Source organism: Thamnophis elegans, chromosome 9 (assembly GCF_009769535.1).
Source record: "Thamnophis elegans isolate rThaEle1 chromosome 9, rThaEle1.pri, whole genome shotgun sequence".
Taxonomy (NCBI): Eukaryota; Metazoa; Chordata; class Lepidosauria; order Squamata; family Colubridae; genus Thamnophis; species Thamnophis elegans.
In genome coordinates this window covers 73416427-73437812 of record NC_045549.1, presented here as the reverse complement: position 1 = coordinate 73437812, position 21386 = coordinate 73416427, and the positions used below count along the sequence as shown (strand labels likewise).

Genomic DNA, 21386 nt, shown 5'->3' with positions numbered 1-21386 from the left:
GAACGGCAGTTGTTTGTGATGTCAGTTCCTTCGCAGCTTTCTTTGGAAAGCCAGCAGTAACGTTCGCCCACCAGTGGACCAATGGGGAAGCACCTGATGGATTTGGGGCAAGGTGCTAGGATCGTAGACAGGGCAGGAAAGAGGAGCGCATGGGAGTGAAAAGGGAGAGGACAGGGATGATGGGCATGGGAGTAGAGGGAATAAAGGCCCCTCTCAATGGCTCCCTGTCAGACAAACATTTCAACGTCTATCAATACCCAGGCAATGCCGGATTATCAGCTAGTTAATTATATAAACACTAAAAAATGCCAAACCGTCATTTTGAGCTCATTATAAATGATATTACAATTTGGATGAAAATAAGGAAATGTTTTCATTGTTCGTTGATTCCTAGATGGTAGTGAAAACCTTTATGGATATGGACCAGGATTCAGAAGATGAGAAACAACAATATCTCCCTTTAGCCTTGCACCTTGCGTCCGAATTCTTCCTCAGGAACCCCAACAAAGATGTCCGTCTCCTTGTAGCTTGTTGTTTGGCTGATATATTTCGAATTTATGCCCCTGAAGCACCGTATACTTCACACGACAAGCTCAAGGTAAATTTAACAAATTATTTCTACCTTTGGCTCTTGAGATTTTCAAAGAAACGATGGTTGCCTCCCAAAGTCAGAAACAGATAGTAGCATAATGCATCTGTGATAATAAACCAGGATTAATTGTGGTCTGAACAAACAGAGGCAACTATTAATCTTGCAGCCTGCGCTTTCAAATGGAGAGGAAATGGAAACATTTGCATTGTTTTTTATTGAGAGGGGGGGGGAATCAAGTTTGTATGTCTGACCCCAGGCAGATTGAATTCTATAATTTAATTTTAGCCTCGGTTTATTGGATAATCATGCAAACTACATGAAACAGAAATGAATGCAGATTTAAGACAGTGCCAACTAAGGGAGATGAACTCAAAACATATATCGTTTTGATTATGTAAGCTTGAGTCGTATAGCGGTGCTTAAATACCTTCCCTAAAAGGTACTTCAATATAGGAGGACTAGCATTAATGTGTCTGGATTGCAAACTCATTAGCTTAATTGGGTTCACTTTATCTAGTTTTATGGTCTCCTCAGGAGGAGCAACTGCCTGGAGCACTTGTGAGTGATCCCAACCCCTCTCCTTTTCCAGCTAGGAATTAGGAACAGCCAGACTAGTTGCTAACTCTTCATTCCACTGCAATCACTAGGTCTGGGGAAAAAATAGCTAATGAACCTTTTTGTAAAGGCGTGCCAAAATTGTGTGCGTGCACACTATCACGTGTGTGCTCACACCCACAATTCAATGCGCCCCTCCCACCTGCGCATGCGCAGGTGCCCCACACACATGCATGCATGAAACTGCTCCCCCCGAGGGGCAGGGAGTTTTAGCCCTCCCCAGGCTCCAGAGGCTTTCCTGATGCCTGGGGGAAAGCGAAATCAGGCTCAGTGGACCAACCGGAAGTTCGGAAAGGATCCATTTCCGGGGTTCTGGGTGAGGCCGAAAATCATCTGGCATGCCAGAGCTGACTGCTCACATGCCGGCAAATATGGCTTCGCATGCCATAGATTTGCCATCACGGGGCTAATCAAAGCATTCACAAACCTTTACGCGTCACTGTAGTTAATCATTACCTCTGAACAAAAGCTTTTGTGACTTTTCTTAATGCTGAGAGTATTACTTCAGTTGCAAAAAAAATACAAGATAGAAATCTATAGATAGTAGAATTCATTAAAAAAAATCTTCGTTCTTGTTTTGCAGGATATATTTTTGTTTATTACAAGACAGTTAAAAGGATTAGAGGACACTAAAAGCCCTCAGTTTAACAGATACTTTTACTTATTAGAGGTAAGAATTTGTATCAAATTAAATCAAATATGTATCAGTGCTCAATAAAATTTCAGTTATATTTATGAATGTTTTAGCGTTTCTATTGAAAAGTAAAAAGGCAAAATATTTTTTCCCTTTGTGCCTTTTCATTTTAATATATCAAAGCGTACAAAAAATGTCATGCTTTTTTTCAACAAACCAGGGTCTCATCATTGGCAAGTTATTTTGAGGTTATGCTGACCTTTTGCCATATACATGTAGTTCGGATCGAAATGATAATATTAATGCTTTGTTTTTGTCACAGAACTTAGCGTGGGTTAAATCTTACAACATCTGCTTTGAGTTGGAAGATTGCAATGAAATTTTTATTCAGCTTTTTAGGACTCTCTTTTCAGTTATCAAGTAAGTTGGAGTACTCACGCCTAGATGCAAGTGCAAATTTGCTAATTCTGTTACGTTAATAAAGATATACAGTATTTCTGCAATGTAATTATGTTTTTATTACAACTTTATAAAACAATACTAGCAATGAACTTTAGGGTTGCAAAAATTGATTCTGTAATGGCAGAATTACCTGGCTGAGAAATACACCATGGCAACCATAGGCATGCCTAAATATCAAAATCAAGTTCTTTATATCTTATGAATCTAATATATCCAAGCAGTGAGCCTGAGGTTCATGAAAATTTTGCTTCTTTCTAGCTTCAGTTTAATTCTCTGAGTCAAGATAATTAATTGGCAAGGCAGTTGATGGAGGACAAAAAATATAATCTGAAAGAATCTGGGACAATTTTTAATTGCCTTTTGACTGATAATTGACTGACTACTTGTCTGACGATTGCTTGATGATGCTACCTAGTTTGGTAGTGAAATGTCTGCAAGAAAACTAGCAAGCTTAGAGAGCATCAATTAGAACATATTACTTTCCCATATAAAAATATGGGGGTGGGGGGTTGCCTTTGGGGTACAGTGACATTGGCAAGAAACTAAAAATTCATCCTGAATTGCTCAACTCGTTTTTGCCCTGAGAGTGAAATTCAGAGAGACGATGTTAGAAATCTTCCTGATTAAACATGTAACCCATCTCCTCATCCTATGCAAACGATTTGGATAATGAGCATTAATGATTCAGTGAATTAGTGGGAAAGGTATGGGAAAAACAGAAGAGCCTGAATAACATGGTGTTTCCCAGTAAAACCAAGAGAGAAATAAACTTATAATGCCTTTCATATGACCTGGTCATTTTTATCAAAAACTAGCCGATAACCCGGAGTTGCCCAAGTATTTATTTATAGGGGGAAAATGTCTGGACCAAACATAATTTCTAATGTTGGATTTTCCCCCTTACCAGAGGGAGCCCCCTTGTGGAGTACTGTGAAGCCATTACCATGGCAACTCCACTTCCTGCACAGTAGAAGCCATTTTAAGGCACAACAGGCTGTATCTTAACAGAACACCCATCCCGAGGGGTGTTAGGGGTATCTTACCCCCACAGTATTTTTTTTTCCAGAGAGGAAGTCATCTGTGTACCAAGTTTGGTTGAAATTGCTTGAGGTGTTCCAGAGTTGTGCTGGAACATACATACATACATACAGCCTTTTTTATTAGCTTAAAAAAAGATTAATAATTATTATATAGATTATATAATAATAATATAAATAAATAAATATAATATAATTGCTCTAGGCATTCTGGAGTTATGCTGGAACACACACACACACACACACACCAGTGTGTGTATGTGTGTGTGTGTAAAAGATTACTGACTGAAATTTAGTAGCAAATTGTTTTAATTGAGTACTAACACCATTGTCTCTCAATAATCTACTTCTAATGTTATATTTAGCAATAGCCACAATCAAAAGGTCCAAATGCATATGCTAGATTTGATGAGTTCTATCATCATGGAAGGCGACGGGGTGACTCAAGAACTGTTGGACTCCATTCTTATCAACCTCATTCCTGCACACAAGGTTTGCAAAGACCAAAAAAAAAAAAACCCCCATCCTCTTGCGTTCTTGGCATAGAAATTGAAAGGCAGGGGTGGGGAACTATGGCCCTTTTATGACTTCTGGACTTCAACTCCCAGAGTTCTTGTCTTCTTGAATTCTGGGAGTTGAAGTCCACAAATCATAAAGGGGCCCTAGTGCCCCATTTCTATCTTACACGACATATTGCCAAAATAATAGAAAACTTAGTAGCCTTTCGCTGATCTTTCCTTTCTCTTGCTTCTACTGGAACTTCACAGGGGTGACCTTAATTTTTAAATTCAAAGATGTTCAGAAAAACGATAAGGGACATGTTGGTAAAGACACCAACTGCACATATTCTAACTTATCTTTTCTTGTCAGTATATAATTGGTGGTGTTGTAATTTGTGAGCCTACTAGGGCAGTTTTTTAAAAGTTATTTTAAAGTAGAAGTTAGCGATTTGTTAAGTCGCTAGTTGCACCATGCAGCGATGCAGCAAAACTTGAAAGATTATAGGGCTTGATAGACACATGAGATTTAGGCCATTGTTTAAATTTGGCTAAGTTTTTGGAGAACTCTTGGTACTGTATTGCCAACTTAAAACTTATAACTCTTCCTGTCCAAAAAAAACCAAGATTAAATAATGGATTTAGGAAGATTTTACACACACACATCCAGAATATTGCCTAATCATATTCTGCTATCTAGAAAAGAATAGATTATAGTAACATTCATGAATATAAGGTTTATACCAGTTATGGCAAACTTTTTTGCTGCCCTTTGTCTCCACACTTTGTGTGCACATGTGCTCGTCGGGCTTGCAGTCTGGAAGAGGTGCTGCCCAAGGGCATGCGCGCACCAGAAAATAAACTTCTGGTTTCTGGCACGCGCATGCACACTGGCCAGCTAGTCTTCCGGTTACTGGCGAGCATGCGCACACGTGATCAACTGGCCGGCACTCTGGCTTACACAGGAAAACAGAAGACCAGCTCTTCCAGTTTCCTGCACTGCCGCATGCACGAAGGCCAGCTGATCATCGCATGCGCACCAGAAACCCGGAAGAGGAACCGGCAATGCCGCACATACCAGGCAACATGGCTCCGCGTGCCACTTTGGGCACACACGCCAGAGGTTCTTTCCTGACCCTTGTGGGGGGAGGTGGAGGAGAAGTTTGTAATTTCCCCCACTTTTTCTACCTGTTTTCCATTGGTAAAAAGCAAGATTAAAATCAATCAATCAATCTATCTATCTATCTATCTATCTATCTATCTATCTATCTATCTATCTATCTATCTATCTATCTATCATCCATCTACCCACCTACGATATCTCTGTATGTCTGATTGTCTGTCTGTCTGTCTGTCTGTCTGTCTATCTATCTATCTATCTATCTATCTATCTATCTATCTATCTATCTATCTATCATATTCATGTACAGATATCACACTTTAGAGTTTGGCTCATACCTTGTGTTTGAAAATGTCTAGCATGAATTGCTTGATAACAACTGTAATTTTCTTAAATATATTTTTTTTCTTTTTATTCTAGAACCTTAATAAACAGGCCTTCGACCTTGCAAAAATCCTGTTGAAAAGAACAGTCCAAACCATTGAGCCATGCATTGCCAATGTATGTATGGCACATTTTAACATACTAGTGATTGCTGCATTTTAAAAACCTGGATTGTTTCGAATATTCCTTTGGATTAGTTGTAGCAAATTTATAAAATTTGAAAATGAGTATTCATACTTTACATGCGCCATGAAGCCAGTTACTCAGCAATCGTAATCCCATATCTATTACACATCCCTCTCTTCCTTCCCACTATTTCAGTCAGAGATAAACTAAATTCCTGGCAAGGCAGTCATTCTGTGTGGGCCAGGTTTGATAAACAGAAGAAATGACATGGTGTAGCACATCAAATTTTTAGACGGTCCAACATCTAGAGGTAGAAATAATTAACAGTGATGTGGGTTATAACTGTCTTGTCACTTGCTACAAATGCTTACAAAGTGCCTAACTTTAAAATCTGCAAACCAATTATAGGGGGAAAAAATCGAGTATCCAATTAAAAGCTAGCTTTAAGGCTTAGTACCCACATAGGGATAATTAATATAAATAGGATTATCTGTGAACTTGTTAATGTGTTTGTGATGCAGAGATAGAAGTGAAAGGGTTTGTGTGTGTAAAATACAGTTAGGTAAAATTATATTGCATCATGTTATTAAACAATTTAATACAAGGCCATCAATATGATCATAGTTTCAACTGTTTCTTAAATTTGGGTAGTATCATGTTTCCCCCAAAATAAGACAGGGTTTTGTTTTGTTTTGACCCTCGAAATAAGTGCTTGGCCTTATTTTGGGTGAGGTCTTATTTTGAGCTGCAGGAGGCAGCGAGCGTGGTCACCTCACGGCTGCTGTTGTGTTGCAATATTTTCAGGGAGGGCTTTTTTTGGGGGGAGGGCTTATTTTAGTGCATGCGCTCAACCCCCCCCCAATTGGGCTTATTATCCAGGGAAGTCTTATTTTCGGGGAAACAGTATTATATGACCAATTCCTTTCTCAAGCTTGCTTGTTCCAGTTTCATTTCCACGCTATCAGATTCTAATAACTTGACTACCAGAATGTTAGTTCACAATTTGCACTGAAGTAGAATGCTAATCTTTTAACTTGTTAGCGTCCTTGTGAAATACACTCGTTGGCCAAAATATATCCCACAGGATAATCTTGCTTTATGATTTCAAAGATTACCATTCCACTTTTTTTTTAAAAAAGACCTTTAGTGGCTACACTTTTTGCATTGGCTCTACCACTTGAGACGGGATTTTTTTTTATATAAATATATTTTTTATTCATTTTCACATTCAATTTTACAGTCACTTATATACTGGATATTTGCTATAAGAATTTTTAATGCCTTTTGCTGTCTTGAGAATCCTGGCATCCTGTAATCTGCTCCAGCATATGTGTGAGAGTGATAGAATGTCATCTTTGATACTGAGCGTTGAATAGAAATTGAAACCACAATTCTATTTATTTACTAATCGAATTTATACATTGCCCCATCTCACTGCCAAAGCGACTCTGGCTGGTTTACAAGTTACAAGCAATAAAATCCACATAAAAATCCATTCAAAAATAGACAAAAGTTAAAAAAAAAAAAGAGGGAGCGCCATCAAGCCACCAGCCTTCCTCAGAGTTATGTCCCACACTTGGATCTCCATACGGGCAACCATGCCAAGAGGTCCCATAGGGCAGGAGGAATGCTTTAATATTGAACATAGTTTTGCAAAAACATGATAAAGAGTTATGGCAACAACCAATTAAAATGTGTAAGCCCTTTGAAAATATTTACTTTTTAAAGCAAAACCTTTTCTCTTTTATTAGTTTTTTAATCAGGTTTTGGTACTAGGAAAGTCTTCTGTGAGTGACTTGTCTGAGCATATATTTGATCTAATACAAGAACTTTTCGCTGTCGATCCTAATCTACTGTTGTCTGTCATGCCACAGCTGGAGTTCAAGCTGAAGGTAGGAAAGAATTGATCTCCCCTCCAATTCTGTACGAAAGAATTTGTATGAAAGTCTGTAGCATTTGCATATGGAAAAGTGAGTTTGTTTTCGGCATCTTCTTGCAAGTTGCTGAGATGGAAGGGCAGAGGGGCTGGGGTTGCATTGCAAATGTGTATTGGCAGTTTTGACACGATGATTAAGGATAGGCAGGCACGAATCTCTGAGGTTTTCCAGAACAAATTTGTTTCTATACTTGCCAATGGAAGCAACTACAGCTTGGACAACGTCCAAAAAATCATTGGCAGGCTCATGAAACAGAATAAGTAATACCATCCTTGGCTGTATCGCAGAAGGATGGCATCAGGAGCTGTGGTAGTGCAGTGTTTAGAATGCAATATTGCAGGCTAATTCTGCAAGCAGTTTGATCCTGACCAGCTCAAAGTTGTCTCAACCTTCTGTCCTTCCGAGGTCGGTAAAATAAGGACCCAGATTGTTGGGGGGCAGGGTGGGGAGCAGTATGCTGACTCTGTGAAACCGCTTAGATTGGTCTTTTGACAAGCAAAGTCAATGGGGAAGCCAGATTCACTTAACAACCCGTCTGGCTAATTTAACAACTGCAGAGATTCACTTAACAACAGTGGCAAGTAAGGGCATAAAATGACCCAAAGCTTACTTAATAACTATCTCGCCTAGCAACACAAGTTTTGGGCTCAATTGTGATCATAAGTCAAGGACTACCTGAATTGAATTTCAAGAGGAGAGCCTAAGTTTAAACTACATTACTTTGATTTAACTTACCGTATTTTTCAGAATATGACACTCCTAAGTATAAGACGCACCTACCTTTAGGGGAGGAAAACAAGAAAAAAAAATCTGCCTCTGCCTCCCAGCAACTTGCCTCCTTGCAGCAAACAGCCTGTTTCAGTTTCAATACAACTTGATTAGCACAAGCAGCTGATTGTCTGTTGGATCGGCCTCTGACAATCAGCTGTTTCAGGCTGCAGGGATTGCTGTAACCTATTGCCACCTCCGTGCGCCCCATTTTCGGCCTCCACATCCCGTTTTCAGCCTCTGCAAACCCCGTTTTCGGCCTCCGCACACCCTCTTTTGGAGGACGGGAGGGGAAGTGCGTCTTATACTCCGAAAAATATTCCAACTGCTTAAATGTTACATCCGTACATTTCACTTTTTTCTTTTTAACTGACAGAGCAATGATGGAGAAGAACGCTTAGCTGTCGTAAGGCTTTTAGCAAAGTTATTTGGTTCCAAAGATTCGGATCTTGCAACACAAAATCGTCCACTTTGGCAGTGTTTTCTTGGCAGGTGAGAAATGTACCTATATATATTCGGTTGGGTTGATTTTAGCCATTTTTTTTCCGGTAATACCTTTTAAAAAACGTTTAAATTTTTTTAAAAGCCCTATATAAAATTTGTAACACAGTGAATACTATGTGTATTTATTGTATTACAGTAAATGACATATTTTGAAATTGAAATGCCATCTATAATTTTGATGTTTTAGCCAGATAGATTTTTTTCCCTTGGCTTTATATTATGCTGTTATCATTCCTTGAAATAATATGCATGTACAGTGAATACACGTTTGTATTTACATTTACCTTGAATAACTGAATATAGTAATTACTTTTTGCTTTATCTTAATTGAGTGGTTTTGAGAAATTATCCATTTTAATTTTCCTGTCTTTTCTGTGTTTTAAACTGAAAATACTTACTTTGTGTTTTATTTATTCAGTTTGCTTTATTGTGTGAGATGCTCAGTATGTTGGATTATATATTTGCTGCATTCTGAAAGTACATTTTCATAAAAGCATATTTAGTTTAATATGTTCGTCACTGAAGCCAAATATAATTTTCGATTTATATATTCCTCTCTCTTAGATTCAATGATATTCATGTTCCTGTGAGATTAGAAAGTGTGAAATTTGCAAGTCATTGTTTAATGAACCATCCAGATTTAGCGAAAGACCTCACTGGTAAGATATCTTAATTCAGAAATATTGAGGATAATAGGTTCAGAGAAATAACGTGGAGACACAGCACTGGTTTGATAATAATCAAAGTATTGTTATTTATGAGGCTTAAAATTGCACAGTGGCAGCTAGAACAGCACTCCAGAGGGTCAACGTCATTGCCCAGAGGATCATTGGTTGCCCTCTCCCCTCCATGGAAGAGCTTTATAGCTCCCGCTGCATCAAGAAAGTTCAAAACATCCTTAAAGATCCTGGGCACCCTTTTTTTTGAACTATTACCATCTGGCAGCCAGTACAGGACAATAAAAACAAGGATAAAGAGGCTGAAAAACAGCTTCTATCCCAGGGCAGAAACTACACTGAATTCTATGGTATACTGCAATATTAATGCACTATCAGGTTTTCATTTTCAATTATATAGCATGTGAAGGATGTGTCTTTGTGTTTTTATTTTTATAATGTACACTGAAGATGGTATTTAATTTCCTTGTATGGTGTGCAATGAAAATAAACTAAACTAAGCAAAAAGGCATGTTGGAGGTATATTTCTTCATAGAAAGAATAGGAAATGTTAATGGCGCTTATATCTTGCACCACCCAACATATAAAATAAGAGGAAGTGTTTATCAATCCATCTGTGAAATGCAATCAGATTATCAACTCAGTGCAAGAGGCTTTCTACAAATCAGACCTTCCATTGTCATCCCTCTGTGAAGTTTCCAAAAAGATGACTAATTAAGTTACTTGCCTATTTAACTTTATATGTATTTCCTCAACTTACAGTTAAGAGACAGATTGTGTTGACGCCACTAATGTTGACTGTTAATTTGTTCTGCATCAGATCTCTTAGTTTTAATATTCCTAAAGGCTTTTTGCTCTTTAGTTGCAGGCGTATGAACACATAGTATATTTCAAGAGAAGTTACACACTTTTCTTTTCCTTTTTGAAATAGAATACTTAAAAGTCAGATCCCATGATCCAGAAGAAGCCATTCGCCACGATGTCATTGTCACAATCATCACTGCGGGAAAAAGAGATCTTTCTTTAGTCAATGACCAGCTCCTTGGCTTTGTCAGAGAAAGGACCCTGGATAAGCGGGTAAAGTCACTTGAATCTTAACAATTTCCACCTTCGAGGCTCCCTGCATGTTCTGAGGGCCTGGAGGGAAAGAAATTGAATGCTGTTGTGTTAAAAATGAATGGCAGCTATTGAAAGGAGAGTTCAGTCGCCAGTGCTCCCTTTCATCTGCATATAAAAATTGATGAGCTGTTTTATGTTGACAAGGGACGTGGTGGCTCAGTGGCTAAGACGCTAGCTTGTTGATCAGAAAAGTTGGTAGTTTGGCAGTTCGAATCCCTAGCGCCGCGTAACGGAGTGAGCTCCCGTGACTTGTCCCAGCTTCTGCCAACCTAGCAGTTTGAAAGCACATAAAAATGCAAGTAGAAAAATAGGAACCACCTTTGGTGGGAAGGGAACAGCTTTCCATGCGCCTTCGATGTCTAGTCATGCCGGCTACATGACCACGGAGGCATCTTCGGACAGCGCTGGCTCTTCAGTTTTGAAACGGAGATGAGCACCGCCCCCTAGAGTCGGGAACGACTAGCACATACGTGCGAGGGGAACCTTACCTTTACCTTTTTTTATGTTGACAAATACAAAACTGATATTTCTTGTCCGGGAGTCCCGTGCGTGAGAGATCGTTTGCTATCGTTGCTGTAGTGTGTTTTGCAAAAGAAAAGGAGTTTCCCCAAAAGCTTTGGGTATTTACAAGCTGTGTTGATTTTATCATTTAGAAATTACAATCTCAATTGTTTAGGGAGGTTCTCAGTCATCCAGGTCATGGCTGTCCCAAAGCGGCTTTTTCAAAAGGCAACTGGACTTTCTTGCCTTTTGAAGAAATTCCATTTGGTGTGTCTAATAGGAAGGTAGTTTGCTTTCGGTTCTCCTGAGAAGTTTGCGTTAAATGCTTCTTGAAGAGGGTCAGGGGTGGGGTTCAAAAGTTCCACTAACGGGTTCACTGCCCCGTTGCTGGGTGGGCGTGGTGGGCATGGCCTAGTTGGCCTCCTGCACCATGGCGGGGGCGGGTTGTCCTCCCAAGGCTCCAGAGGCTTTCCTCGAGCCTCTGGGAAGGCGAAACCTGATTCCCCCAGGCTCCAGAGGCCCTCCGGAGGCCCGTTTCCAGAGTTCCGGAACCACTGGTAGGCCCGTTTTTCGCCCTCCATGAGCCTCCTGCACTTACCTTGCACGATGAATGGGCTGCGTGGAGACTCCTGGGAAGAGAAGGACGGGGTGGGCAGAGCCAGCCAGGGGTGGCATTTGGGGGTTTGCCAAACCGGACAGAATCCTACCTAAAGGATCGCCATGAACTTGTGTGAACCCCCAGCAGCCCACCTCTGAAGAGGGTTCAATCCTTGGAGGGCTGCCACAAGAGAGGGAGCAGTTTACAAAGCACCTGAGGACAGGAAGCAACAGGTGGGAAGCTTGTCAGAAGGGAGACCTGGAACTCGGGAGGAATTTCCTGACATTTGAGAACTATTAATCAGTGCCTCCCGAAATTGTGGGTGCTTTGTTGCTGGAGGTGCCCATGAAGATTCTCAGTCACCCAGGTTGTGGTTGTCCCAAAGATGCTTTTTCAAAAGGCAACTGGGCGTCCTTGGTTTTTCTTTGAAGAAGAAAAAGAAGCTCCTTGAATGTGAAGCGAAACATCTTCAAGGAAAACCCAAGAAAGTCCAGTTGCCTTTTGCAAAAGCACCTTGGTCCCATCTCCATCATCAGTGTGGGTTTGATAAGGCCTCTAACATAAAGAGGGCTGCCTTTTCTGCGGTGAGTCAAACTACCAACTTTCCCGACGTGTCCTGGTCATTAATTTTTAAGCTGAAGCTGTTTGTAACATCACCGTCCTGGGCTTGTGTCTCCTTTTCTTTTTCTTTTTTAAGTGGCGGGTAAGAAAAGAAGCGATGATGGGACTCGCTCAGCTGTATAAGAAATACTGCCTTCACGCTGAAGCCGGAAAAGACGCAGCAGAGAAAGTCAGCTGGATAAAGGACAAACTTTTGCACATATATTATCAGAATAGCATTGATGATAAGTAAGTGAATGGATCTGCTCTTTCATCCTCTTTTAACGGCCCCGTAACGCCTTGCGGGCAACTGAATGGAGCTAGCAGAGCGTTTTAATGGCCAGATGCTCTTCCTGTCGCCAATGCGGAGTTTTGTTCGGCAGATATATTCTCATTGTGCCCAGAGAGAGAAATATCTGCCACTACCTAGGGTCAAACTCCTGATTGTGAGGCGAGAGCGCCACCTCTAGGCCACCGCACCACTCCAGTGGATCTGCTCTTTCCCCAGAATAAAATCACAAAGCAGTCTGACCTTTCCCTCCATCCTTCCTTTATTGGAGGCCAGCCACAGGGCTGCCCACTGACATTTGGCAGATGTATGATCAACTATCCCGCCTTCTCATATGTATCACGGGAATGGATTGCCTCCCCTTGGCCTCTTGGCCTTGCAGACCTCGCTCTGCCATATGTACATGCGTAGGACATTTTCCCCTTTAAAAAAAAAGAAACTTGGGGTGGAGAGGGTGGGAGAGAGGATTGGAGGCAGGAGGAGAAGGAAGGGAGGGGATGTATTGAGAGAGAGGAGTGATAGAGGGGGAGGGGAAGTAGGAAGTAGAGGGGTATGTTGGAAGGAAGAATGAAAGTTGGAGGGGGGTGAAAGAGGGTGTATGGTGGGTCAAGGTGGTATATTGGGTTTGTATTGTGGGGGGTATTGTCTATAAAAGCAAGGGCTGTGTTTATTATTCAATGTTATATGCCCCGGTTATGCACAGTATACATGTGATTGTATGGAATGAAATGGAAATAAACGTATTTTTAGAAGGAAAAAGAAAAAGAAACTTGAGATATTAAACTATGAGCAGTTTAAACAATGCCTGCGTTGATCTTCCTTTGCAGATTACTGGTGGAGAAAATCTTCGCTCAGTATCTTGTCCCTCATAATTTGGAAACTGAAGAGAGGATGAAGTGCTTATATTATTTATACGCTAGCTTAGATCCAAACGCTGTCAAGTGAGTATGGCTTTGACTGGGACAACCGCGACGTTTTTAAATCGGTTTCATCAGTCATTTTAAATATTCCGTGCGCAGGCATTTTGCGTTAACGTGCCTTGTAGCTCAGCAGAGTTTCTTCTCTGGTGTGATGGCCAGTGCGTTGAAGTCACTAGCTACATTGGCTATTCAGTAGATTTCAGATCAAGGCAGCCTGCTATTCTTCAGAACGACTGTATTTTTCAGAGTATAAGACAACACACACACACCCCAAAAGAGGGTGAAAATTTGGGTGCGTCTTATACACCGAATGTAGCTAAAATGCGAGGCACGGAGGAGGCGATGGTCTGTTGCGATCCCTGCAGCCTGGAACAGCTGATTGTGGGTATTCCAGGAAGCCGATCCACCTGCCAATCAGGTGCTCAGGCTGAATCAGGCTGCAATAATGTGCTGAAGCTGACCTGGCTGATCGCTATTTGCTGCACGGACGTATCAGAGTTTGCAGCAGCAATCACATTCAGAAAGTACACACAAGTTTCAGCAAGATTCAATAACTTCTCTTTATATATATATAGTATAACACATTAAGTAAATATACAATACCAAAAGCAGGTTTTCCAATGTGGCAGTACAGCAGAGGAGAGAAGTTTCACTTTCAGGTTTAGTTTCAGATACCAACACAGCGTGCAGCTTTAGTACAGAAGAAGCCACACCCAGGCTCCTTGCTGCCTCCTTCCTTGTTGCTCACACAGCAAACACTGTTTCCAAACCGCCCTCAACTCTCTCACACACTGACAGGACGCTAGCCAGATAAACCCCATGGATGCTGGTAGGCAGAGGCAGATTTTTTTTTCTTATTTTCCTCCTCAAAAACTAATACTCTTGGTGCGTCTTATAGTCCGAAAAATATGGTTCTTAAAGAAATTGTATCTTGCGATAGGAATACTTAGGTATTTTTGGTATACGTGCACGTAGGAGTGTCTGAATTACAATTAAGTAAGAAAGGATAGGAATCTGGGACTCAAATATGTGCCTAAACTTTGAGGAAAAAAACATGACATTATTGAGGGTAGAAGAGCTATCTCATTTTTAAAAAACTGCTGGGTGGAGAATGCCATGGAACTCCATATGCTATGTATGAAGTCATTTTTTTTCATGTTTTAATATAGTTTTCATGTCTTTGTGCCCAGGGCACTGAATGAAATGTGGAAGTGCCAGAACATGCTTAGGAGTCATATGCGGGAATTGCTAGATTTGCATAAAACACCCACCGTAAGTTTTAAAATAACATAATGGTTTCTACTTTGCATGTTGCTGTAATTTTAGAATATTAATGTTTCATGTCTCTTAAGATTGCTGCGTTAAATAACTCTGAATTTGTTCTTTGAATGCTACTATTTCTCAAAATAATTGCCTGTTAAGAGCTTTATAATGAGATGAATATGGGAAAAACAATGGCACAAAAAATGACACGATATCATCTTGATGATGTCTTTTCTTACAAAGGCAAATTACTACTAATCCGGTATATTACAACCACAATTGGGGCCAAAATTTCTGCTGCTCTTTGTCAAGTGAATTTTGCTCCATTTTACGACTTTAGTTATGACCACAGTTGTTAAATGAATCCCTGCAGCTGTTAAGTTAGTAACACGGTTGTTAAGTGAATCTGGCTTCCCCATTGACTTTGCTTGCAAAAGGGGATCCCATGACCCCAGCACGCTACAACCGTCATAAATGTAAGTCAGTAGTCATGTTTCTGAATTTTTTTGATCACAAGACCATGGGGAGGCCACAACGGTCATAAGTGTGAAAAACGGTTGTAAGTCACTGTTTTCAGTTCCATTGTGACTTCGAACGGTCCCTAAATGAACTGCTGTGAGTAAAGAGCTACCTGTGTATGTGCAAAAAACAGATGGACTATGGGAAGAAAGAGTGATCTTTTAAAAAATTACAATCTGGCTTTTACAAGCCATCTGATAACAGCTATATTCATTTATTGCCAAATCTTAAAAGTGGGTTAGGCTAGAAGTTATTCATAAATTTATGAACAAGTCAGAGAAGGGTCACACATCCGTCAGCCCTCAGATGTAGAGTCAACAGCCCCCAGGTCTGGAGGTGGCTGATGTGGAAGAGGAGGAACACCTGGATCCAGTGCCTGATGTGAATGAGCAGAAGGCAGAGGAGAGGAGAGGAGTGGAAATCTATGGGCCGGTCCCTGGGCCAGAAGAGCCACCGCTGCTAGCAAAGCCCCACCCTAGCTCTGGAGATCAAAGGCAGGGGGTGGAGATGAATAGGTGTGGCAAAGGAGAGGAAAGCATTGGAAATCTATGGGCCAGTCCTTGTGATGGAAGAGCCACCACTGCTAGCAAAGCCCCACCCTAGCTCTGGGGATAAAAGGCAGGGGGCGGAGATGAATAGATGTGGCAAACAACTATTCATCTCCCTGCTGGACAGACTTGCCTGCATTGAGAGATAAGCTTTTTGCCAGGGCTGCCAGCGCTCCTAATAAAGGAATCGTTGATTTAACTACAGAGGGTTTGTTGGGTTTGGGGATCTGGGTCAGAACAGGACAAAAGTTTTCCCACAGACCAGGTGGGGTGAGGTTTGGCGTGCTGCCTGCATCCTATGGATGGGGTTTCGCTTGTTTGCACGGCCCGGTTTCTGGCACGGACTGGCGGTTGGGGGAACCCTTGGCTTACATGATGAATCACCTGTGTGAATTCTCCTCTCAACTTCTCCTTTCAGTCAGAAGCAAACAGTGCTGCTATGTTTGGGAAGCTGATGACCATCGCAAGTAAGGCCTCTCGATTAGAATTACATTTTTAGTGTCGCTCAGAAGTCGCCACCCGAATTAACACCTTTCCATTGTTGTTCCATAGAAAATCTTCCGGATCCTGGAAAAGCCCAGGATTTTGTGAAAAAATTCAACCAAGTGCTTGGGGATGATGAAAAACTTCGTTCCCAACTTGAAGTGCTAATCAGCCCTACGTGTTCCTGTAAACAGGCAGATATCTGTGTGGTAAGTTCCTTCTTTCCTTCCTTCCTTCCTTCCTTCCTTCCTTCCTTCCTGCCTGCCTGCCTGCCTGCCTGCCTGCCTGCCTGCCTTCCCGCCTCCCTCCCTTCCTTCCTTCCTTCCTTCCTTCCTTCCTTCCTTACTTACTTACTTACTTACTTAACACTGATCCCATTTTCAGTTTAGAACATTCCTGAAAAGTTTGTAACAACTTAGGTTTCTGCCATGATAATAAGTCATGGTAGATGAAGCACCTAGTTGATTTTTGCTGAACTCAAAAAACCTTAAGTTGGAAATATCAGTGAAGTCCTCGGGAGATCACTTTGAATCAAGAGAAACAAAATGTTGCTAAGTGAGAAATTGGTTAAGCGAGTTTTCCTCGTTTGACGACTTTCCTTGCCACAGTTGTTAAATGAATCACTGCAGTTGTTAAGTGAGTGACACGGGCGTTATGTGAATCTGGCTTCCCCCGTTGCCTTTGTCTGTCAGAAGGCTGCCAAAGGGGATTACGTGACCCGAGCCCCCCTGCCCCCCCAGACATTGCAACCGTCATAAATATGAGTCAGATGCCAAAGGTCTGAATTTTGATCACGAGACCATGAGAAGGCTGCAAGGTTATAAGTGTGAAAAACGGCCGTAAGTCATTTTTTGTGTGCCGTTGTAACTTTGAACGGTTGCTTAATGACTGTTAAGTTTTATTTGTTAAATTATATTCCATTTTTCTTCAAGCTGCAGATGGCTTAAATAGGAATCTCCTTTTAGTCTCTTGTTACTAATATTTATTTTGTATGTACACTGTGAAAGCAGGAGGATTTTTAAAAACTGTTTCTGTTCAGCGTGTTGTGTGAGCACTTTCCTCTTATTATCCAATGACTTAAACCTTCCTGTTTGCAGAGGGAAATAGCCCGGAAGCTTGCAAATCCTAAGCAACCAACCAATCCTTTCTTGGAGATGGTGAAATTTCTTTTAGAAAGAATTGCTCCTGTGCATATTGACTCAGAAGCTATCAGGTAAGCACAGTGCATGTTGCAATTTTCACAGCGCAACTTTAAAAACAAATAAATCTTTGGCTGCTTTGAATACGGGTAGTTTTCAAGTTATGAATGGGCATTTAATGACTGCTCAGAGTTACAGCCATCTCCCTTGTCACATCAGAGGTGATATTCAGCAGGTTCTGACCAGTTCTGGAGAACCGGTAAATACCGCCTCTGACTGGTCCCACCCCCATCTACTGTCTGCCTCCCAAGTCCCAGCTGATCGGGAGGGAATGGGGATTTTACAGTATCCTTCCCCTGCCACACCAACCACCAAGCCATGCCACACCCACCAAGCCATGCCCACAGAACCAATAGTAAAAAAAAAATTGAATCCCACCACTGGGTCACGTGACTGCATTTCGGGCACTTGGCTCAGCTGTTTGCCATAGGGGTGGTCCGTATTACGACCATCATGACTTACAGCAATAAGGCTCAGACTCAATGTCAGTTGCACCCCTTCCTGGATCGGGATGCTCTGTGCACAGTCACTCACGCCCTCGTCCTTTCTCGCCTGGACTACTGTAACGCTCTCTACGTGGGGCTACCCTTGAAGAGCACCCGGAAGCTTCAACTGGTCCAGAATGCGGCTGCGCGGGTTATCATGGGGGCACCTAGGTGCTCCCATGTTGTGCCCCTTTTAGGCGTCCTGCACTGTTTGCCGGTTGTCTTCCGGGTGCGATTCAATGTACTAATTATGACCTTTAAAGCGTTCCACGGCTTAGGCCCAGGATACCTGCGAGACCACCTACTGCCACAGGTAGCCTCCCACTGTCCAGTGCGATCCCACAGAGTTGGCCTCCTCAGGGTGCCGTCGGCCAGACAGTGTCCCTCTGGAATGAGCTGCCCCCGGAGCTTCGTATAATCCCCGACCTCCGGTCCTTCCGATGCGCCCTAAAAAGTTGGCTTTTCCAGCAAACCGGCCTGGCCTGAATAAAATAAAATAAATGATTGATTATTGTTAATTTTAATTGAATTTTTTAAAATATTATTGTTAATCTTAATTGAGTTTGTTTTTTGGATATTCTATCTTTTTTAAAAAATACTTTTGTAATATGTGTTTTTTTTAATGTTTAAGCCGCCCTGAGTCCTTGGGAGAAGGGCGGCATATAAATCCAATAAACCAAACCAAACCAACCAAACCAATGAGGGTCATAAGTTGAACACTATCCCTGATCTGGAGAATTGTGAAAATAAGCTCGTTAGGCACGAATGAGAACATCGGGATTGCTACATAAATGGATTAGTTGGGAGGAAAAAAAAGGAATAGATTGAATGCATGAAATATAAGAAGCAGTGATTCTTCGTGTAACTGAGCCTGTATATATTTTGAAATGTCTTGTTTTAGTGCATTAGTAAAGCTGATGAATAAATCAATAGAAGGGACAGCCGACGATGAAGAGGAGGGTGTAAGTCCTGACACAGCAATCCGTTCGGGACTTGAACTTCTCAAGGTACTTTATGTTCTAGTATCCCATATGAAATGACCACGGTCCAAACCATCCCGGAACATTTTCGGCCCAAAATCAGTGTTTTTCTTGCCAGTATTTGAAAACCCTTCTTTTTTCCCAGCAAGATTTGGGTTACATTAGAAATCAAAAGCATTTCAGCAAATGATGCAGCTGTTTATATTTAGTGAGACTAAAATTGGCATGGGCTAAGATAAAATCACATTTAGAATAAAAACTTCAAGATTTCAGACTCTAGAAAGAGAGTGCAGAGAAGAGCAACCAAGATGATTAGGGGACTGGAGGCTAAAATATATGAAGCATGGTTGAAGGAACTGGGTATGTCTAGTTTAATGAAAAGAAAGACTAGGGGAGACATGATAGCAGTCTTCCAATATCTCAGGGGCTGCCCCAAAGAAGAGGGAGTCAAGCTCTTCTCCAAAGCACCAGAAGGCAAGGCAAGAAGCAATGGGTGGAAACTCATCAAGGAGAGAAGCAACTTAGAACTACGGAGAAATTTCCTGACTGTTAGAACAGTGGAACTACCTGCCTCCAGAAGTTGTGAATGCCCCAACACTGGAGGTTTTTAAGAAGATGTTGGATAACCACTTGTCTGAAGTGGTGTAGGGTTTCCCGCCTGAGCAGGGAGTCAGACTAGAAGACCTCCAAGGTCCCTTCAACTCTTATTTATTTTACTCTATTCTACTTTTCTATTTTTTAGAAGACAGTTTCACTGACTTACACTGTTTTTTTCCTTACACTTAAAATAAGCTGCTCTGAGAAGAAATCGTAGCTTCTCTAGATCAGACCTGGGCATTTTACAGCCTCTGGCCCACCTGTGGTCCTTCGTCTGTCCCTGTCTGGCCTGTGTGAATTTTTCTTCTTCTTCAATTTACATACAGGTAGTCCTAAACTTAGAACAGTACATCTAGTAACCATTCAGAGTTACAACAGCACTTTAAAAAGTGACTTTTGAGCATTTTTTCACACTTATGAGCATTGCAGCATCCCCATGGTTACGTGATTTACAGTCAGATGCTTGCCAGCCGACTCACATTTATGACAGTTGCAGTGTCCCGGGGTCACACCGTTCCCCCCTTTGCGACCTTCTGACAGAAGTCCATGGGGAAGCCAGCTTCACTTAACAACCGTGTTCCTAATTGAGTGGTTCACTTCACAGATGTGGCGAGAAAAGTTGTAAAACGGGCCAAACTCGCTTAACACATTTCTCATTGAACAACGTAAATTTTGGGGCTCACTTGTGGTCGTAAGCCGTGTTTGCGTGGGTGTGTGCCTACACACCTTCACAGCCCCGTTGGTTTGGCCCCCCTGCACAACAGTCTCTTCAAATGGGCCCCCTTGGGAAAATGAATTGCCCCCTGGTCTAGACGCATGTAATCGTGTGCCACTCTTTCAGATGACCGGCTTGCCTTTATTAAAATGTTTCTTGGTTTGATATGTATCCATAGGTTTTGTCTTTCACACATCCTACCTCGTTCCACTCCGCAGAGACATACGAATCTCTCCTACAGTGCCTCAGAATGGAAGACGACAAGGTGGCAGAGGCAGCCATTCAAATATTCAGGAATACCGGCCACAAAATAGAGACCGACCTGCCTCAGATACGATCGTGAGTGCTTTCTGCCTTGCTTTCCCTCAGCATAAGCATGTGGATAAGGAAACCTTCCCCACTTTCTTACAGTGCCATGTGCTGTGTGTACAATCTCTTACTGATGCAAATGATTACGGGGAGTCCTCGGCCTACAACAGTTTGTTTAATGACCATTCAAAGTTACAGCGGCACTGGAAGAAGTCACTTAGGGGTGTTTTTTTTCACACTTAACGACCGTTGCAGTATCCGCATGGGGATGAGATCAAAATTTGGATGCTTGGCAACTGACATAGTTATGACAGCTGCAGTGCCCCAGGGTCAAGTGTTCCTCTTTTGAGGCCTTCTGATAAAATCAAGAGTGAAGCCAAATTAATCAATGTAATTAATATATTATTTATTAAGTGTGTGTATGAGTGTCCTTCTCCAAAAATAAGACCTCCCCTGAAAATAAACCCACCCCGAAAATATTCAATCAGACCCCTCCATTTCCTCTGGTTGCTTACGCGCAAAAAACATGAGGTCAGGAGGTGAGGCTGGAAGGGGGGAGAAGGGAGGGGGGAACATGCCCCATGCCCCCCCCTTTACCTAATGGCTGCTCCCACAGCCCTAGCCACTGCACCCCTTCTGTCACACTTAATGGCTGTCGCAAAAAGAGTGGCAGACCCAAAGATGCGCAACACAGCAGCAGCCATGAGGTGACCATGCTCGCTGCCTCCAAAAATAAGCCCAAACTCTTATTTTGGGGGGGGGGGAGAAAATAAGACCCTGTCTTATTTTCAGGGGAAAACGTGTGTGTGTGTGCATGTGCAATTGCGTATTAATAATGAAGTAGAAGATGTGAAACAATTGAATAGTTTTATTTAATTAAAACTAATAAATATGGCATATTTTGTAGA

At 41.8% G+C, this 21386-nt stretch overlaps 1 protein-coding gene across 8 annotated transcripts in view; it reads left to right on the top strand.

Moving 5' to 3' along the window:
* Positions 1-21386, top strand: part of PDS5A (PDS5 cohesin associated factor A) — a 59600-nt gene that overhangs the window by 14661 nt on the left and 23553 nt on the right. For all 8 annotated transcript variants that reach the window (XM_032223979.1, XM_032223982.1, XM_032223978.1 and 5 more), the window contains exons 3-19: positions 395-598; positions 1791-1877; positions 2164-2261; positions 3706-3832; positions 5378-5458; positions 7219-7359; positions 8549-8664; positions 9241-9335; positions 10285-10430; positions 12269-12420; positions 13288-13401; positions 14571-14652; positions 16129-16177; positions 16263-16402; positions 17291-17406; positions 18779-18884; positions 20348-20508. In XM_032223979.1, the coding sequence (XP_032079870.1) occupies positions 395-598; positions 1791-1877; positions 2164-2261; positions 3706-3832; positions 5378-5458; positions 7219-7359; positions 8549-8664; positions 9241-9335; positions 10285-10430; positions 12269-12420; positions 13288-13401; positions 14571-14652; positions 16129-16177; positions 16263-16402; positions 17291-17406; positions 18779-18884; positions 20348-20508 (2015 nt within the window). The remainder of the gene's footprint in view (positions 1-394; positions 599-1790; positions 1878-2163; positions 2262-3705; positions 3833-5377; positions 5459-7218; positions 7360-8548; positions 8665-9240; positions 9336-10284; positions 10431-12268; positions 12421-13287; positions 13402-14570; positions 14653-16128; positions 16178-16262; positions 16403-17290; positions 17407-18778; positions 18885-20347; positions 20509-21386) is intronic.